The 17,853-nt window shown below is 43.5% G+C and overlaps 1 protein-coding gene across 1 annotated transcript in view; it reads left to right on the top strand.

Moving 5' to 3' along the window:
• The window catches only part of PRKCB (protein kinase C beta), a 268,543-nt gene extending 265,273 nt beyond the window's left edge, over positions 1-3,270 (top strand). The window contains exon 17 of the mRNA XM_087729053.1: positions 3,019-3,270. Coding sequence (XP_087585179.1) covers positions 3,019-3,171 — 153 coding nt within the window. The 3' untranslated portion in view covers positions 3,172-3,270. The remainder of the gene's footprint in view (positions 1-3,018) is intronic.
• The last annotated feature ends 14,583 nt before the right edge of the window (positions 3,271-17,853 follow it).

The following is a 17,853-nucleotide window of genomic DNA, read 5'->3' as shown; positions in this document are numbered from 1 at the left end:
TGTGTTGGCACATCTGGGAAATCCCAAATCTGAAAACTTTCCGGTTTTCCCCACCTAGTTGAAATTTCAAGATCTTGGCCCCACACCCACAAGTCCATAACATGGTCCAATCTTCCACTTCCATGCTAGCAGTTCTATTCCTCCAGTTCCGGTCAGGTGCAGAGGTGCAGCGACAAAGGATGACCTTGGCTTTCTAGAAAGAATTTTGTTTTGGCTACATAGCATCTAACTCCGTACAATCCCCTCTCCCATTTCCCCACAATAGAAAATGTATAGTAGAATAATAGAAAGTGTGGCAGGCCAAAGATCCAAAAGAAAAGAGGGCTGCAGACCTGACAGTAATCTTCCTCTGGAGTGAGGAGGGAATGGAGATTTTACAGTATTTTTCCCCTGCCATGCACACCAAGCCATGCCCACAGAACCGGTAGTAAAAAAATTGAATCCCACCACTGCTTTGTTTCTTTTGTTTGCTTGGTTTATTTATATATTTATTTATTTATTTATTTATTTATTCCATCCTAAACTCTTGATTCTTGGCAGCTACAACATCACAATGAAAACTTAAAATTCAATTCATGAAAATGAAACCTACCTAAGGACAGAAGAAAATAGGCACCGGGGGTGTTCAAAGAATCTCCATTCTTAATAGTTTCTTTAAGATTCCTGAGAGGAGCAGCTCAATCACCTTGGGTAACCCCTCCCATAAGGAGTGCCCTCTAGCTCCCTGGGCATCCTGGGAATATAGGACAATAAGAAGCCCCTCCCTCCATGCCCTAACAATCAGGTTAAATCTGGTTGGGATACTAGGGGCCAAACCACAGAGGGCTTCACAGGGTATCCTTTCTCCCTGAAACGAAATCTGTGGCTGACAACTTATCACCATAACGCAGGTCCAGAAACAGACTAGCCACATGATCAATCAAGCTCCTGCTTTTCTCCATCAGGGCTCCTGGCACGGTTTCTGCTCCTTCATTTCTCGGAGGGTCTCAGTACACCAAGGCACCAGAACAAGCCCCTCAGGGGTAATACAGGGAGTGCTGGACTGAGCACGGCAGTTGAAACCCAGAATTTCCATCGCTAAGTGATGAGATCCTAAAGCACAACCACATCACTTAGCAACGGCACCCCTGCAGTCCAGGTGGCTGATTCTGACAGTCATTAGCCAAGGTAACTTCCTGCCAGCTTCCTGCAATCAAAATCAGTGTGGTAGCTGGCGGGAAGTTGCAGGTACCAGGGCCGCAGGTGGGTAAGTGGCTGCAGCCAGGTGGGGGAGGGAGCAAGGGGTAGATAGCAGCCTGGGCATAAGATGGGGAAGGTATGCAAGAAGTGTGGCATGGGAGCATTCACAAGACTGGTTGCAGGTGAAATAACACACCTGGTTATTTCAGTTGAAAAGGAAACAAGAGAAGAGAATAATATTTCATCCCTCTTTCCCAATTGCCAAGTTATTGTCAGGCACTAAAGACTAGGTCCACGCCTGAAGGCTCAATTTAACTGATTCCTTGCTAAAAGCTTATGCACAGGGATCTTCTCAGCTAATGGTCAGCACTTGGTTAGCGTTAGATAAGGATCGACATCACTCAAGGGGGAGATTGGGCTTAGCTTGTTTGTGGCTACCTAATGATTCTAGGCTGGTCCCTCTTTTCATTCCTTCCCACTAGCTCTGCCAGGCCTTCTCCTAGAGCAGGGCTCAGCAACCTGTAGCTCTGGAGCCGCATGTGGCTCTTTCATCCCTCTGCTGAGGCTCCCTGTCGCCGGTCGGCTCCACAATTGACAGGGCTTTCGGTTAGGACAGATAGAGGAAAAAGGATGCCACACTAGGAGGAGACTCTATGGTGGGGAAACTGGACTTCCAGTCAGTTCCAGAATTGAATGGAGGGGGGAGCTTCCAGTTAGTACCTTTGTGGTTCTTTGAGTGTTTAAGGTTGCTGACCCCTGCCCTAGAGTTAAGTCCCCACTGAAGCAAGAGCACCCAAAGCTTTTCTCAATCTTGGGTCTTGATGTCCACCCCTCTTCAAGTTGGCAAGGTTGAGGGACATTGCAGTCTTCTGCTTCTCCAGGGAGCATATCTGAGCCCTCATCATCAGCTCTCTTCTCTGCATTACAGTTAATGGCTCGGAAATCAAATCAACCTTTGGGATTACAGTGGAAGAAAACCCTGTGGTGGCTGAAAGAGGCCACTTTTTGAGGGCTGAATTTCCAGACTCTTTCATGGGGATGCTGGGAAGTCAACCATTCATCATTGCCCTGTGAAAATCAGCTCAAGGGCTGCTCTTGGTCTTTGGATGCAATGCTGGGGACTAGGCTAGATAATAAATCAGATTTGGTTTTATTGGCCTCTCCATTTACTTCACCTGGAATATAACTAGTGTGGCTTCCTCTTTCTTTTTTCTTCCATTGCATTCAAATCTAGCCAATTTTGAGCAATCTCTTAGAGGCACATCTGTCCAGAGCCACAGGGCATATGACTTGGCCTCATGCAGGCAGGATTTGTATCTTTACCTCCAAAGAAGGGGGATTTCGCTGACAGTTACGTAAACAGCTGTTCTCAGGATGCTCAATTCTAAACTCTGCATTTGGCTCATGATAGTCATATCCTGTGAGCCCCACAATCTTGTTCTGGGGCTCACAGCCCCTGTGGCTCCTCACGCTGCACCTGAACTCGGGCAGTTCTCAGCTTGGATTGCAGGGGAGTCTACCTGAGGGCCCCACTTGCTGAGGGCACCTGCAAGGTGGAGCCACTCAGCAAATGGACAGCCCCTTCGTTCCGTTGCTGCCGCCACCGCCACGCATCGTGTTAGGTCCCTGGCTGATGTGGAAGCCTTGCGGTGGCTTCCTCCGGCACCAGCAGAACCTCCGTGTAAGTACTGATCTAGAGAGGGGCTCCTAGCCAGGCAATGACAGTGGGACCCCCTCACCCTTCCACAGCACTTGGGTGATGCGGCCCCTTTTGCTGGGGGCTCCTCCTTGTGCCTTCCCCTGCACTGCTTTTAATTCTTCTGCTTTTTCATCCAACAGAAAGACAAGCATGACACTTCCAACTTCGATAAGGAGTTCACGAGGCAGCCGGTGGAACTCACGCCTACCGACAAACTCTTCATCATGAATTTGGACCAAAATGAGTTTGCAGGCTTCTCCTACACTAACCCTGAGTTTGTCATTCATGTTTAGGCCGCCTGGCAAATATTCCTACTGCTGTATTTGTAGGGCTGAACTCCAGGATGCCGTGTGTGTGTGTGTGTGTGTGTGTGTGTGTGTGTGTGTGTGTGTGTGTGAGAGAGAGAGAGAGAGAGAGAGAGAGAGAGAGAGAGAAAGGGAGGGGGGAGGGGGAGAATGAATGTACGCCTGAATCCACCCCACGGTCTCACAGTCTTTAGTCTTCCGGGGTTGATGATGCACACGATCCCAGGTAGGAGCCAAGGTGGCTGATTGTTTTCAGTGTCCCTTCCTCTTTGTATGCCCAAATGACCGATCCACAGAGGGACTCCCACTGGTCCTGGGTAAAGAGCGGCTAGCATTCTCAGAATCTCTAGCCAGTGGATTTCTGCCTGATTTCGAGACTGGCCTCAAAGTACCAGGCTTACTTCTATCTTTGTATTTTGCAATTTCTCTGAAACTGAAACCCTGATTCGTTTTGTGTCTTGGAATGCTAAGCATGCTTCATAGCCTCCACACGTATACCTGCAGCTGTGACCCCATATTATTGTTTGGTTGTTCTTCCAAGGTGTCCAAGAGTCAAAAAAGTCAACATGGTGGCCACAACCCTGGGATCAAAGCCTCCCTTTTACATTATGCAACATATTGATACACACACACACATACACCAGACAACCCTGTTGTTCAGGCCAGAAACAAACCTCCTGTCGATGTGGAGAACTTTGTGTCCTAAAGTTGTTTCTAAAATGACTGCCTCCCTCTTTAGTGGCTTTGAACACACCTTTAGCACCAAAATTCCTCCCCCACCTCTCATTAATACAGTCGATGGGTTTACTTATCTCGTAGATTCGGGCTCTGCTTCTTTGGGGGCAGGAGAAAGAAGCCAAAAAGGAGGCAATAAATAATAAGAGGGCATTTAAATGTTACTAGGGTAATTTGCAGTCTTTGGTTAAATCTGGCTTTAAAAACAAACTTTTGTTTATGTTATTATTTATTTGTTTCAGCTTTGAGGCTGCCCCACTCTGCAGTTACTCTGGGCAGTTTATAATGTCAAAATTAAAACAAACAGATGTATCTCAAAGAAAAAAATGCAGCTATCTCAACCCCCAGGACTCAGCCACCATCCTAGTCCACCAGCTCTTTTAATAATTTGCAGCATCCAATTTCAAAAGATGGGAGGGGTCCTGATCTCCTGGGGGAGAGGGGAAAGATCCTATTCCGCAAGGCTGAAATGGTCTTAATCATTCGGAAGAATTAGCCAAATCCCACCCATCCCAACTCCTTCATTGGTGACTTGAGCATATGGTAGAAAGTGTGTTCATAGGAGACGGACACAACATTTGGGATGATTTTATCTGATATAACCTGGATCTCGGTGCTGACTAATTTCTCCAGGCATCTGAAACTACACAAACACTTTCCAAGATCTGCGTTTTCCATAATTGGTCACACCAAACCATATGTGTTCTCTCCAAGTGCTGTCTTTAGAATCTTGCCAGTATTTGTATTACTTGGTACCAATATTCTTCATGGCTGAAAAATGCCAACGTGCCCAAAGAGGAAGGCAGGCATTTCTGGAAAAAAAAAATCTTTTATTCGTGTTGTGTCCAAATGACAAATTGCAGGCTGTTTTTCCTAGAGTGCCTTCTTGTTTTGTTTGTTTGTTTGACTGATGTTGAAGTTCACTTCTGATGCAAAGGCTTAATGTTCTGTGTATGTCAGAAATAGATTTCTTGTAAATATTCTGGAAAAATCGTTCTGCTCTGCCTCCTCCTCGTAAAGCTATGGAGAAATGAAGGTCCTTCACCACCTCAGTGAAGGCCAGGGCAAGAGAGAACTTCTGAAGTTGGACAACCTGATCCAGGGAAGTTAAGGAGGAGGACTTATGGGTCACAAGTAGGATGGCACGTTGGCCTGGACAAAAGTCTGGAAGCTGCAGAAAATTGGACTAGGAGGGCAGCTTCGGTCTTGGGACTCTCCTTTTGCAACCAGTTGCCCTCGAAGACCACACCATGAGCCCATCTCCCCTATCCCTTTGGCAATAATCCATGGAAGAGAGTATGGCATAATTCACTTGAATACCTGTAGGAATATCTCAGAATTGGGGTGCAGGGATGAGTGACAGGTGCAGCCCAACGAAAGGCAATGCCAGGCCTCGGCAGGCAGTGTCTATCTTCCTGCTCTTAACAAAAGAGCTGACCCTGCCAAGGGAGGAGGGGAGCAGCTCCAGCCTCCTGTCTCCTTCAGAGATGCTCTTGGGAGAGGAAGGAAGCCAGCTGCTGATGGAACCAGGAAGCCAGTCGGGGTTGGACAGGCTCTGCGGCCACTTCAGCACCCGTGTGGTTTTTTTTCCACAAGTTCCATATTTTGCCTGAAGCCACCTTGAATTCTTCTATGTAGATATTCTTGATTTGGAGAGCATGTACCATATTTTCAAATATATCACTGTGGAGTTAAAACACTTTGGTGGATGTGGGTGGCTTCTTGTTTCCATTCTTGCTTACGTTAAAATGTCAGCACACTGTATTTTGAAACTCCGGCAAGGCGTTCCAATGAGGATGTGTTTGGCAGCACCTACAAGTGGTGGGCTCCTTCCTCAGCTGCCCCCTTCCTTCTGAGGAGAAAACTTTGGATCAGGGCCTTGGGGTTCAAAGGAGCAGGCAAAAAGGTTCATTAGCTAAAAGCCCAGTGAGACCCTCTTTCACTCAATATACTCTATGTTTGCAGAAATGAGACCCACGTGATGGCTCCTCTTATCAGACCTTTGCTGCCTTTCCAGGGCTCCCCAAACCTCAAGGAGAGAGTTACAGTTTAATCAGCACAAGAGCTCTAAAGCTGCTGGCCAGAGAATTTTGGGAGCTAAAATCTGCATATCTTCAAGTTGCCCTGATTGAGAAGCGCAGATTTAAAGGCTCAGATACAATTGCAGAAGCTGCCAGATCTCCAAGTCAAGGCAGAATAAGAGGAGGAGGAGGATGCCCCAGAGAAATGCAGTCTAGCCGTTTCTACACATTTGTCATACAGGCCCCTCAACGGCTGCAGAGAGGTTTAGGACAGTGTAAGAAACTGAAGTGCCAAGAAGGATCCTCTTCTCAGGAGGTTCCAACATTCACATGCTCTTAACCATGGATTGGCACATTGCTGCACCCTCAGACCATGTTGGGTCTGTTCAGGGCTTCATCTAACCCTGCAGGTTTATGGGCTGAATCAGTGATTTTTAGTTCGTGTTGGTGTCCTCTTTCCATGTCCCATTGCCACTCAACTCTCTCCTCTACTGGGAGACCCTTTGGCCCTGAGGACCAGCTCTGGCTGCTGAACCACCAAGCAATGGGAAGAAAAGTTTCATTTGGGCGACGCACTTCCCAAAAACCAGGGGTTTGGTGGCCTCTCTGCATGAACTCCTCGGGGCCAGTGTGGTGCTGGACATGCAAGCAGCTGTCTCTGTCCTCACTCCAGAAAACAAGCACCCTTCAGTGAGTACAGTTGTTGAATGGGCAGCAGACTCAGGCAGGTTTCCTGCTCATGAGCAACTCTGTAACTACATCTTTATGCTATTTGAAATAATACAGCTGGATCTCCGTGGCTCTTTCCAAAGGCTGGTCTTTACTTTACTCCAAGGGAGCTGCCTTGCCGGAGGGGAAGGAGGACTAGAGGTAGGTCAGTAAAGCTGCCTCCTTCACAAAAATGTAAAATGAGCTACCTAAAGATGATGGGTAATGGAGAGAGACAGGGCTGAAATAAGAGAGGTGGTCATACACTTAAGACAGGGGTGTCAAACGCAAGGCAGTGCATAGATCTGGCCCATGGGGCTGCCCTGGAAACAAATGGGATTGGCTCGCGGTGCCTCTGCCAGCAAAAATGGAGCTTGGGGATCTGTTTTTGTTGGCAGAGGGCTGCAGGAGGCCATTGCAACTGAAAACTGAGCCTGGGCAAGCCACGCGCAGCCTCCTCAAGCTCCGTTTTCACTGGCAAGGGCTGCAGGAGCCTCAGCAAGTGACTTCAAGCTGGCCACACTCACCCTGGCCACACACATCCCCATCCCCCCCCCAAGGTCAACCACAACCCTGATGTGGCCCTCAATTAAATCGAGTTTGACACCCCTAGCTAGATCGGACCCATGCCTCTCAACTCCAATGGCCTCTTCTCCAGGATTTCAATGTCCCTCTATGTCCTTGGGTCCTCTGGTTGTAGCATTTGGGAAAGGAGACACTAACTTCCCTTGTCCACTGTATCCACACCATGCATAATTTTGTATACCACAACCTTTCCTCTCCTAACTTGACTCCAATGTCCCAAGTGACACCATCCTTCCTCATAAAGAAGTGGCTACAGCTCCTTGACACTGTTCCCTCTAAGGTGCGCGGCTGCGCGGCCGCTCACGTGGCAAGAAAACCCCGTGCAGCAGTTTTTATCTGCTGCGCAGAGATTTCTTTAAAGCAAACGTGGGGAAGCCCTTTGCAGGCGGCTACAACTGGCCGCCTGCAAAGGACCTCCCCAGACTTGTTTTGAAGAGCACGGCTCTTCAAAGGGGGATTCCTTCCTGTGAGACCCCGTCCAGAAAATGCGGGGAGCAGCAGCGGAGCCCCGGGGCTGCTTCTGCTGCAACCGCTGGACTGTGGGGCTGGGAAGGGGGCAGGAAGAGCGGCGGTGGCCGGCGGTGGCAGGCTGGTTCGCCTCCTCCTCCAACAGCACTGCCGGATTTCCGCCCAATGCTGCGGGGGCGCCAGCGGGAGCTTTGGCGGCTTCACCTCAGCCGCAGCGCTGGGCAGCAAATGTGTTGGTGCTGTTGGAGAGGAGGAGGAGGCGGCAGCAATAGCACCTGAGGACAGGACAAGAAGCAATGGAAACTTGTCAGAAGGAGACTCAAGGTGGAAATAAGGAGAAATTTGACAGTAAGAACAATTAAAATCAATGGAATCTTAATTCATTTGCTACAGGTTTTCAAAAGACTGGACTGCCATTTTTCTCAGATGATATAAAGACTCCTGCCTTGGACAAGGGGCTGGACTAGAAGACCTCCAGTATCCCTTCTGATTCTATGATTTTAAAAACCACAAGCTTTTTACAGCTCGCTTGCAACTTTACCAAATTTAATTCAGCCATTTCCTTTTGTTATTAAATGGGTATTGCTAGTTCAATGCACATGCGCTCCACTTTTAAGATGCTGAAAAAATCCCCATGACCTGCAACAAAATTCATTCTTCCACTCTTATCTTGCCCTAACTTCTGATAGGTTCCTGAAATATAGATCTATAAAATTTAGTGAAAATATTTCTATCTATTTTAATACAGACTCGTAAAACAGATTGGGACAAATGACATTAGTGCTCTGGAATAATAGCAGGTTTACTCTATTTGGATTTTCAGATAAAAGGTATCTTTTGTGCTAAGTTCTAACAATGTAGTTCTCTAATGTAACTATGAAACAGTCCAAATATATAATTCCCCTCAGGGAGGAATTCTGGGAGTTGAAGTCCACAAGTCTTAAAGCTGTCACGTTTGAAGACCCCTGGGGTTTTTTCCCCCTAAAGGGTTAGTGGTGCAAGGGTCTTGTAACAACAGCTTTAAGACTTGCATGCTTCAAATGCCAGACTTTCTGAGCCAACATTTTGGTTGCTAAGCAGGAGCATCGTTAAGTGATACTGATATTATATAACACTTTTAATTAAGCAGGTACCTTGAATAAACATAACTTTGAGTTTCAAATAATACTGATTTCGTTGTTGTCTTAGGTGACATTGTGAAAAAAATTCAGGTGCTCAGGCATGAAAATATGCCGCTCAAACATTATACTTTTCTGCTCACACTGAAAAAAAATTAGAGGGAATATTGCTCCTTGACCCTTTAACCTGACCTTCTCTGAATCTTCTTCAGCTCCACTATCTCCCTTTGAGGTCGGGCAACCAGAAATGCCCACAATCAGCCAGATACAATTGCACCAGTGATTCGTATAAGAGCATTATAATATGAGTATCTATCTCTGTTTTCCATACTATTTCTTATTATTCTTATCATGCTTATTTTTTACGGCAGATGCACACCCTGTCAGCAACTTAATTGAACTGTTTACTGTTAGTCCAAACCTCCTTCATGGTTGCTGTTTGTAACAGTTACCCTATTATGCATTATTCTCAGCCAAGAAAGGACACGGGAATTTTGGATCAGGTGAGAATGGTGGAATTGATGATTACTGATGTCCTGGCACACAAGCGTGAGAGAGCCCTGGAGGTCTTTGGTGTGTGGGTTGGTACATTACTCCTTGTGGGGCACATTTCAGGGGCCAAAGGCTTCCATTTGATCTCATCACATCCTCCATGGAGTACATACAACAACCTGCCTCTTGGAAATCTTTAAAGACCTTTGGGCGTGACCTGATTGCAATGGGAATGCTCCACTGACCCATTTGCCAGTTGCCTCTTCCTCCTGGGAAATTAATGGGGTGTGAAGCAAATTGAATACTGACCTGTGAATATGATGGGATGGAGCGTTCCAGAACTGCTTCTTTTCTGCCATCCTTGTCTCCTGACAGCAGCATTTGGGGGGAGGTTAGTTGGACTTCCTAGAAGGGGCCCCTACACTAAACAAGGGTGAGTCCACTTTCGGTCTGCCAATTGGGCTATTAGCTGAGCTGACCTCCATTTTTTTTTCAAACATTTTATTTCATTTTCATTTTCCTTTAAACAATCACTTAAATACTGTGCAGTTAAAAAAAAAAGCAATAAACACAACTCATCCTTCATACACCCTTTCTTCTACCCCTCCAACTTTCATTTCTCCCCTCTGACCATCCCCTCTTCTACTTCCCCTCCCCCTCAACCATTCCTTTCTCCCCTTCCCACCATCTCACCCTCCTTACATTCCCTTCTCACTCCCTCTTAATTCCTTCCTCTTCTTTCCCTCTACTCCTCACTTCGGTGTATTTTTACTATTCATTGGTCTATTCGTTTTGTAATTTACACTAAAATTATAAAAAAAAAATTTTTAGGGAAAGAAAAAAAAAGAAAGAAAAAAAAAGCAACAGTATCCAAGTGCATTCATTATTTTAAAAATTGAATCTATATTTCCACCCTCCCCCCTCCCCCCCATGAACCCCCCTCCCAGACCCCCTTCCGACTTCCCAGATCCCATTCCCGACATCGTTCCTTATCAAGCAAAGTTTGGAGTATATTGAAACCAGATAGATTAAAAGTTAAAAAATAATAAAAAATAAAAAGTAAAAAATAAAGGAAAAAAAGAAAAGAATAATTAAAAAATAAAAGGGGGACACCCCCCCAAAAGAAAAATCAATAAACTCTCTACCTTAAACTCAGCTTCCCATCAACATTAACACTTAAACAATGTACATCATTCCTAATCTCAATCAATTTATTACTTGCAGGATTTCAAACTATGTTGAAACCAAATGAGTTAATCAAATAAAATTCTACTCTAGCTAGGGACCTTATCTCTTTATCTAAATATGTATCCATTTCCAAACCTTTAATATATCCCTTTTACCTCTTTCTCTATAAAGCAACTTAAATACCTCAAATATTTCTCTCGGTTTCTGTTCCAACTCCACTCATCCTGCCTCTACCCGTATCCATATATATATTTTATTATCATCCATACACCTCCCCTATTTGCTCCGCCTTCCTTCAAGCTCCCTGAATATATTCTTCCAAACTTATGTTCAAATAAAAATTACTATAAAAGTCAGCTTACTTTCTGGCTCAAAATAATTTCTAATTAAACCTTCACTACCCTCCCATCTGCGCCACCCTTCCCAACTCAATTCAACCTAAACCACAATCCGAAAGCGTCACAATCTCCGCCTTCCTCACCCTAGAGAATAAAACATAAGCAGTTTATGTAAAAGTTCCAAGTTGTCCATCAAGTCTTTTTTTTTTTTAGTCCCATACAATATAATTTCCGAGGTGATCAGCATCATTTCTTACAGCCTTAATGTCTCTTGATCGGTATAGCGCTTTGCCATTTTCTACAAGACATAGTCACCGAGTGTTATTCAAGTTAAAATTAAGCAAATGTTTTGAAAGCATAACTAAATCCTTGTTCTCCGCTCTGCTGCCCTTCCGAAGGGGAAAAACAATAGCTCCCGCCTTGTAGTTGTGTGATTGGTTATTTCTCTTGTACTTCTCCTTGTATTTGTCCAAGTCCACGTAATTCAGGAAGTCCCGCCTTTAAAATCTTGTAATAAAAGTCTCGGGCTTCACAAGCTGAGTTGAGGCGATGTTTCTGATCGTCAAGTGTGACTGTAATACCAAATGGCGCTTCCCATCTGTACTGTATCTGATTATCTCTAAGTTCTTTAGTTAAAAAGGCATAGTCTCTCCTGGCTTTTAACATCTGGGGAGGCACCTCTTTAAAAACAATCAAATCCTGTCCATCAATTCGCAGCCTGTTGTTGTAGAACTCTTGTAGTATCGCGTTTCTGGATTCTTTTGTAGCAAAATATATAACCACATCTCTCGGAAGCTGTCTCTGTTTTGCTGTCCACGAATTATGGCGATAAAGTTTTTGGATCTGCCAATCAAAGTTGAGTCCCGGACCTCCCACCACACGACTGAAAGCCTCAAAAAAGATCTGCTTCAAATTCTCCTGTTCGTTCTCACGCAATCCCCTAACTCTTATTGCAAACGCAGTCTTTTTATAATTTGTCATAACAAGTTGTCTCTCTGCCTTTTCAACTTCCTGTTGCAACTTTTCAATTTTAGATGTCAGATTAAAATTGTCTTGTTCCAAAAGTTCCAATTTATCCTCCATTCCTGCAATGTAATCTGTCATCACGGTTATAACTCCGATGGTATCCTTCCTTGTTTGGGCAATCTTAGCATCAAGTTTATCACATAGTTCCGAAATAAATTGCATTATTTCCTCTCTAAATTCTCTGAGAGTTTCAAAAAGAAATTCTTTCGTTAACAGATCTCCAGTAGGGGGCGTAGAAGGCAAAGACTGTGGCTTTATAGCGATTACTTGGGATGTATTGTTAAGAAAACGCTTAGAATTTTTTGACTTAGGAGCCATTATAAAAGAACAAAAGCGAACAAACAAAGTCTACACACCTTGATTTGCAATAAAATACTTTGAGTAAACTTTGGCAATTAGTAAAGAGAAGTCTTCAGAAAAGCAGGGCTGATTAAATATATCAACTGCGAAGGCTATAAAATCGCCATTTTGAAAAACAGTTTTTGGTAAGATTGAAGCTGGTATAGTAATAAACAAAAAAGATTTTCAGGAATGGTCACTGCCTGGACCGATTTTAAATAGCTTAAGTTTGTTCTGGGGGGGGAGGACGACCTGCCTTGGGCTGAAAAAAAAAACAGCTGAGAAGATCTGGCTGGAGTAAAAAGCTCAGCTTTGTGTTGAACCTCTTCTCCGTTCACAGCGAAAAACAAAAGGCTGTGAATTTCAAAAAGATTCTAACGACTGAGCTCCTCCCTGCCCCTTTCTGCCTAAAAGGGGAGATATCTATAGATCTTTTAGATATACAAACCAGAACTCTGAGGGGAGCTCCGTTGAGCTCCCGACGACGACAGGCTCCTCCCCCGGAAGTCTCCTGACCTTCTCCATTTTTATGGCTACCAAACCTTCCTGAAACTCGGATATTACATGAATCTGTCGATTGTAAAACTGTTTTCTCCTGTTGGGCTAAAAATGTAGGAGATTTAAGGAGGCTGTGATGTCACAGCATCAGAGACTCTGAAAGCAATTGTGTAAATGGCTCCAATGAAGGCCTGCAAGCCGTATTTCCTCAAGAGAAGCTGCCCAGTTCAGTCACATCGGAATCGACTCTCCAGCAGTGGTTCCTGAAGGCATTTTGTAAACCCCTAATTTGGTGTCAGATCTGGAATATAATTTCACAACACGGGGACCTGTCAAACCTGAATAGACCCCCCAAAAACCTCCTAGGATATCATCCCTGGAATTCTCCAAAAATTGTTACTGAATTGTAATTTTCTAATTGAGTCATTAAAGGAGAAAATGATAAAAACATGAGCTAGGAATGTGCAAAGTTTGCTCTTCTGTGGACAGCATTTTGGGGGATGTCAGATTATTCCATTTTTCTCCTCGGCCCACAAGCCATCTCAGAATGGTTGGGATTTTGTGGTCCAGCAAAGCAGGATGTCTCCTTGTTCCTTGGGACAAGGCTCTGTCCATGGAATGGTGAACTTTGCACACATATTAACAATATGTAATTATAATTGCAATTAAGAATGAATGAAATGTCATTTTTCCATAATCCAAAACACAGGTATTTGTTAGAGGGCAGCAAGAATTAGCTGTAAAGCTCATCAGTTAAAGTCCCAAATTTTGGTACCCAGGGCTTCCCCACTTTTTACTGCACCATTTAAATGGACAAATAATTATGAGGATAATTACTTAGGTAGGATGTGATGCAGTAAGAATCAGAATCATAGAGTCTTAGAGCTAGAAGGGATCTTGGAGGTCTTCCGAGCCCAATCTGCCCAAAGCAGGAATCCTTGTACCGCCCTGGACAAATGATTGCCCAGTCCAAGAAAAGGAGACACCCAAATGACCTATTGGCCCATGTCCTCAAGAGGTCCTGAATGGACAGGCCAAACAATTGCATTAGGAGGTCCATTGCTGAGGTCTACTGAGCCCTATCTGTGTCTCTCATGCTGAAGGACATTTGGTGGCTGACCAGAGGTAAGGGAAGCTGTGCCGAAGGAGGGCATCATGCCCCAAACATCTGGAAACCATTTCCTGGAGGCATTTGAGGTGCTGCCTCTAGGGCAGTGTTTCTCTATCTTGGCAACTTGAAGAAGACAGCCAAGCTGGCCAGGGAATTCTGGGACTTGAAGTTCACACATCTTCAAGTTGCCAAGGTTGAGAAACATTGCTCTAGAGCATTGTTTTACTGAAACATTGCAATTATTTTATTTGTCATCTTTATAATTGCTAGCTGCCCTTACTTTATTTGTAGAAGAAAACACAGGAGAAGTTTTGGGAGGGGAAAGCCATAATAAAGAAACACAGTGATACACAGGAACCGCATGAAACATTCCAAGCTGCTTGCCCCATCTAACAACTTTTGCACATCTCTGCTTCATCTGAACCAAGGGTTTGGCAGTTTAGCTGGGAGAGGGAGGGGAATGGAAGATTGGTGGGATCAACTGCTGAAGAAGTAAATCAGGACATGGCAATTCTATTTGCAATGTTTCTCTCTGGAAGGGGGAATTCCTTGAAAATGGCGGCAACTTTTCCGGCGCTCTGGCACACCACATTTTGTGGAATGGAGCATAAAAATGGAATAACAAGCCTCCCATTATCATCTTCACTCAAATGCTCCTGGCATAAACATGTTCCAGAATTGGGCCTGAAGAGCAATGGGAGAGAGCGGTGGGGTGGACCACGTCCATCAGCTATTGAAGCATGGATGGCTTGCTTCCAAAAAGCCTTAGGAGAAGGAAAACTGTCACCATTTTAGTCCCAAATGATATAGTTGGCTTTTGTGACACTGTTTAATGATTGCAATTGAAAATATGTGAGTCAGGAGGGAGGAGCCGAAGTTGCCATGACACGACATGCGATCTCAATGCTCTGAGATCGCAGTCAACACTTTTGTCTCTGGGTGGTCCAAACGGACCTAAACCATCCCGTAGAGATGGTGAACAGGAAGAATACATCTTGCTGATCACAGGGACATTCCAAAATCTCTGATTGATCCAAGAGAATCCAAGGCCTCTTCAAGCCGGTGACAAAAAATCCAGCCAAATGGCTGATGAACTCGGGGCGGCTTCAAAACGGAAAGATACGGAAAGAGAAAGTGTTTTCAGCTGGTGAGGAATTTTTACTGTTTTAAACGTGACTGCCTATAAAAAAAACTTACATTAATTTAAATTGGAGAACAGAAGAAATAAGTGGCGGAATTAAATTTGGACTGGTTTTGAACAGTAGGTTATCTTACTTTTTAAATGCTATTTTTACAGATGGAATTTATGCAAGCCTTTTAAAACGAACGGATTACGTTTCCTTCTTCTATTTTTTTCTTTGACTATTCTCTGTAATCTGTGGACTAAAACTCTCCTCTTTCATTACTGTGGGTGTTTTTCTAACTCATTTAAGAATCGGAGCTTTTGTAAAAAATTGAAATACAAAAAGATACAAAAAGAAACAAAGAAATTGTAACATTGTAACACTGCTACTCGGAGGCTAGAGGTTTATGTATTGGAAACGAAATACTTTTTTCACTGATTATCCTGGCTAGGCACTTCAAGGACTCACAGCTTGTTTATAGAGAGTGATAAGAAGAAGAAAAGTACACAGATGTTCCTTTGAAGTAGATTTTTAACAGGAGAAAGGTGAAATGTTATTGTGATGCTTAATTCTGTTAAAACCTTCTAAGCTAGAGTAGCACTGTTTGTCATGGTGCAATTTCAACACCAGAAAGAAGTTTTAAATCTGCAAAAGATATTCTCAGAAATACAGAAATTATCAAATACAAGTGAGAGGATAGAGAAGAAGTTGGATTACTTAGTGCATCTAACAGTAAAATATGATGGAGAAGTTGAAGATGTTCATCAAATGGAAAAAGTGGCAGTTAAAATCCAAAAAATCAAAGAGGAAATATAAAGAAATTAAAATTGCTGATATTTATGGTGATTGGTTTGTTTCTGAAAATGGAAAGAGTGGAATACTGAAAGAGGAATTAAATGGAGGGGAAACCTACCCCACATGGGAAGATACAGAAGAGGAAAAAAGTAAAAGAATTTATGGACTTAAAGAGAGAAACCTTATTAGCAATAGTTTTGATAACACCACCGACAATCAAAGATAAGCCGATTAAGAAAACAGAAGAAGGGCATCGAAATTACATGAGAGATCTTATAAGCAAAGAGTTGCTAAGAGGAGTCCATACAAAGCTGATTAAGGAGATGATTAGAGGACTGGTGCCACAAATGGCAGAAGATATGACACTGTTTTGTTACTGGAAAGCTACAGGTTGATAGATGGAAGAGTATAATTGAAAACTAGCTAAATAATTGATAATGATAATAATGTATACAATGTGTAGAGTTATGATAAGTAATAACTGGATATGAATATTGAATGGTACCCATGAAAGGAAGATTAGAAACCCTTTTGGATTATATATAAAGGTTAATAATAATAATAAAAAGAGAATTAAGTTAGATTCAGTTAAGTCTTGATTACTAGGGGGGGGGGAATGATATGATGCAGGATATAGTCAAATAAAGGAGGGATAATGATAATAAAGTGTGTGTGTATGTATGTGTGTGTGTGTATGTGTGTGTGTGTGTATGTACAATATAAGGAAATGAGATGTAAATTGTAAACAGTGATTTGGAAGGAAGGATAGAAAACTTTGTTATTAAATATTATGGATGTTTAGCTAGAATAGGCCATAAGGATTTAGTGTCATTGGAGGATTTTAGAAATAGTAAATGAAATGAGTATGTGGTTATGTATTAAATCTTGGTATATTTTATGATGAAGGACGTTTAAACAACTCTATGAAAATGTGGGTATGATGATGGTAACATGTATAAATATCGGAGTTAAAATACTTAATATGAATTATGCTTGATGACTGTGGAAGAGATGCACGAAAGTCTTTTGTAACCAATTGATACACTTTCTACAATTTGTAAAAAAGGAAGATTTTATGTGTTGTGTTTGTTTTGAAAATAAAAAATAAAAAAACTTAAAAAAAAGAAAATATGTGAGTCAGCTTTTTCAAAGGTAACAACTAATGAAGCCTGAAGGTCTTCCCCAGTAACTCCCTCAAAGCAGGAGACATCTGTTTGGGTAGGACCAGGAAGGGAGGGGAAGACTGAGACCAGCTTGGGGTAGAGCAAGAAGGATCTGCTCGCCTTTCTGCCCAGATCTGCCATTCCTTCAGCTCTTCTAAAGGACAACCTGCTTCCTTCAGAGAACATCCATGGGGATGCTTGGGGCGAAGGAAGGTGCACTCTTAAAACTGAGGTGCTGCTGGCCCAGAGCCAAGACTACCTTCAAGCCCTACCCAGCCATGAAGCTGACTCACTGAGTGTCTTACTGCATGAATTTACTCTTTTTCAATCAAAAGTTAGGGAATCAAATAAATGGCCAATGGGAGAACCCCAGTGGGAGTTCAGTGATTGATGAAGAATTATGCTCTGTTGCTCCTACACAGCCCTTCCCATAGCAGGTACCCCAGAAGGTTTGTAGAACAATTTCAGAGTCAGTTTAATGTCAGGGTTGCAAGTAATAAATCCATCGCAAACAAGACTCCAAGGCAGGTAGATTCCTCCAAGAATATCCTTAGCTCCCAAGAGAAAACATTTTGTTTTGGCTACAGAATCCCCTCTATCTCAAATTCTCCCTCCCTGTCCCTCAGCTCCAGTGTGGTAACACTGAAGGGGTGAGAAATGGCTTCAGTCAGGCCAGCTTCAAGGTTGACAACTTCCTTCTCTCAGTTCCAAACAAGTGAAAGGTATACAAAGCCCTTTCATCAGTTCTCACAATCCCTACTTAAAACTGTTCTGTAGTCACATGAGCTGGAAAGGTGGACACTGTCATAGACTCATAGAGATGCAGAGCTGGAAGGGTCCACCAAGATCATCTTGTTCAACCTACCGAAAGGACAACATTAAACCATCCTAGAGAAGTGGCTCTCCAGCCTTTTCCTGAAAACCTTCAGAGATGGAGAACCCACCATCACCACCAGAAGTA

Source organism: Thamnophis sirtalis, unplaced genomic scaffold (genome assembly GCF_051295495.1).
Source record: "Thamnophis sirtalis isolate CommonGarterSnake01/CBP01778 unplaced genomic scaffold, rThaSir2_p1.2 scaffold_14, whole genome shotgun sequence".
NCBI classification, from domain to species: domain Eukaryota; kingdom Metazoa; phylum Chordata; class Lepidosauria; order Squamata; family Natricidae; genus Thamnophis; species Thamnophis sirtalis.
This window is presented reverse-complemented; position numbering and strand designations above follow the sequence as displayed.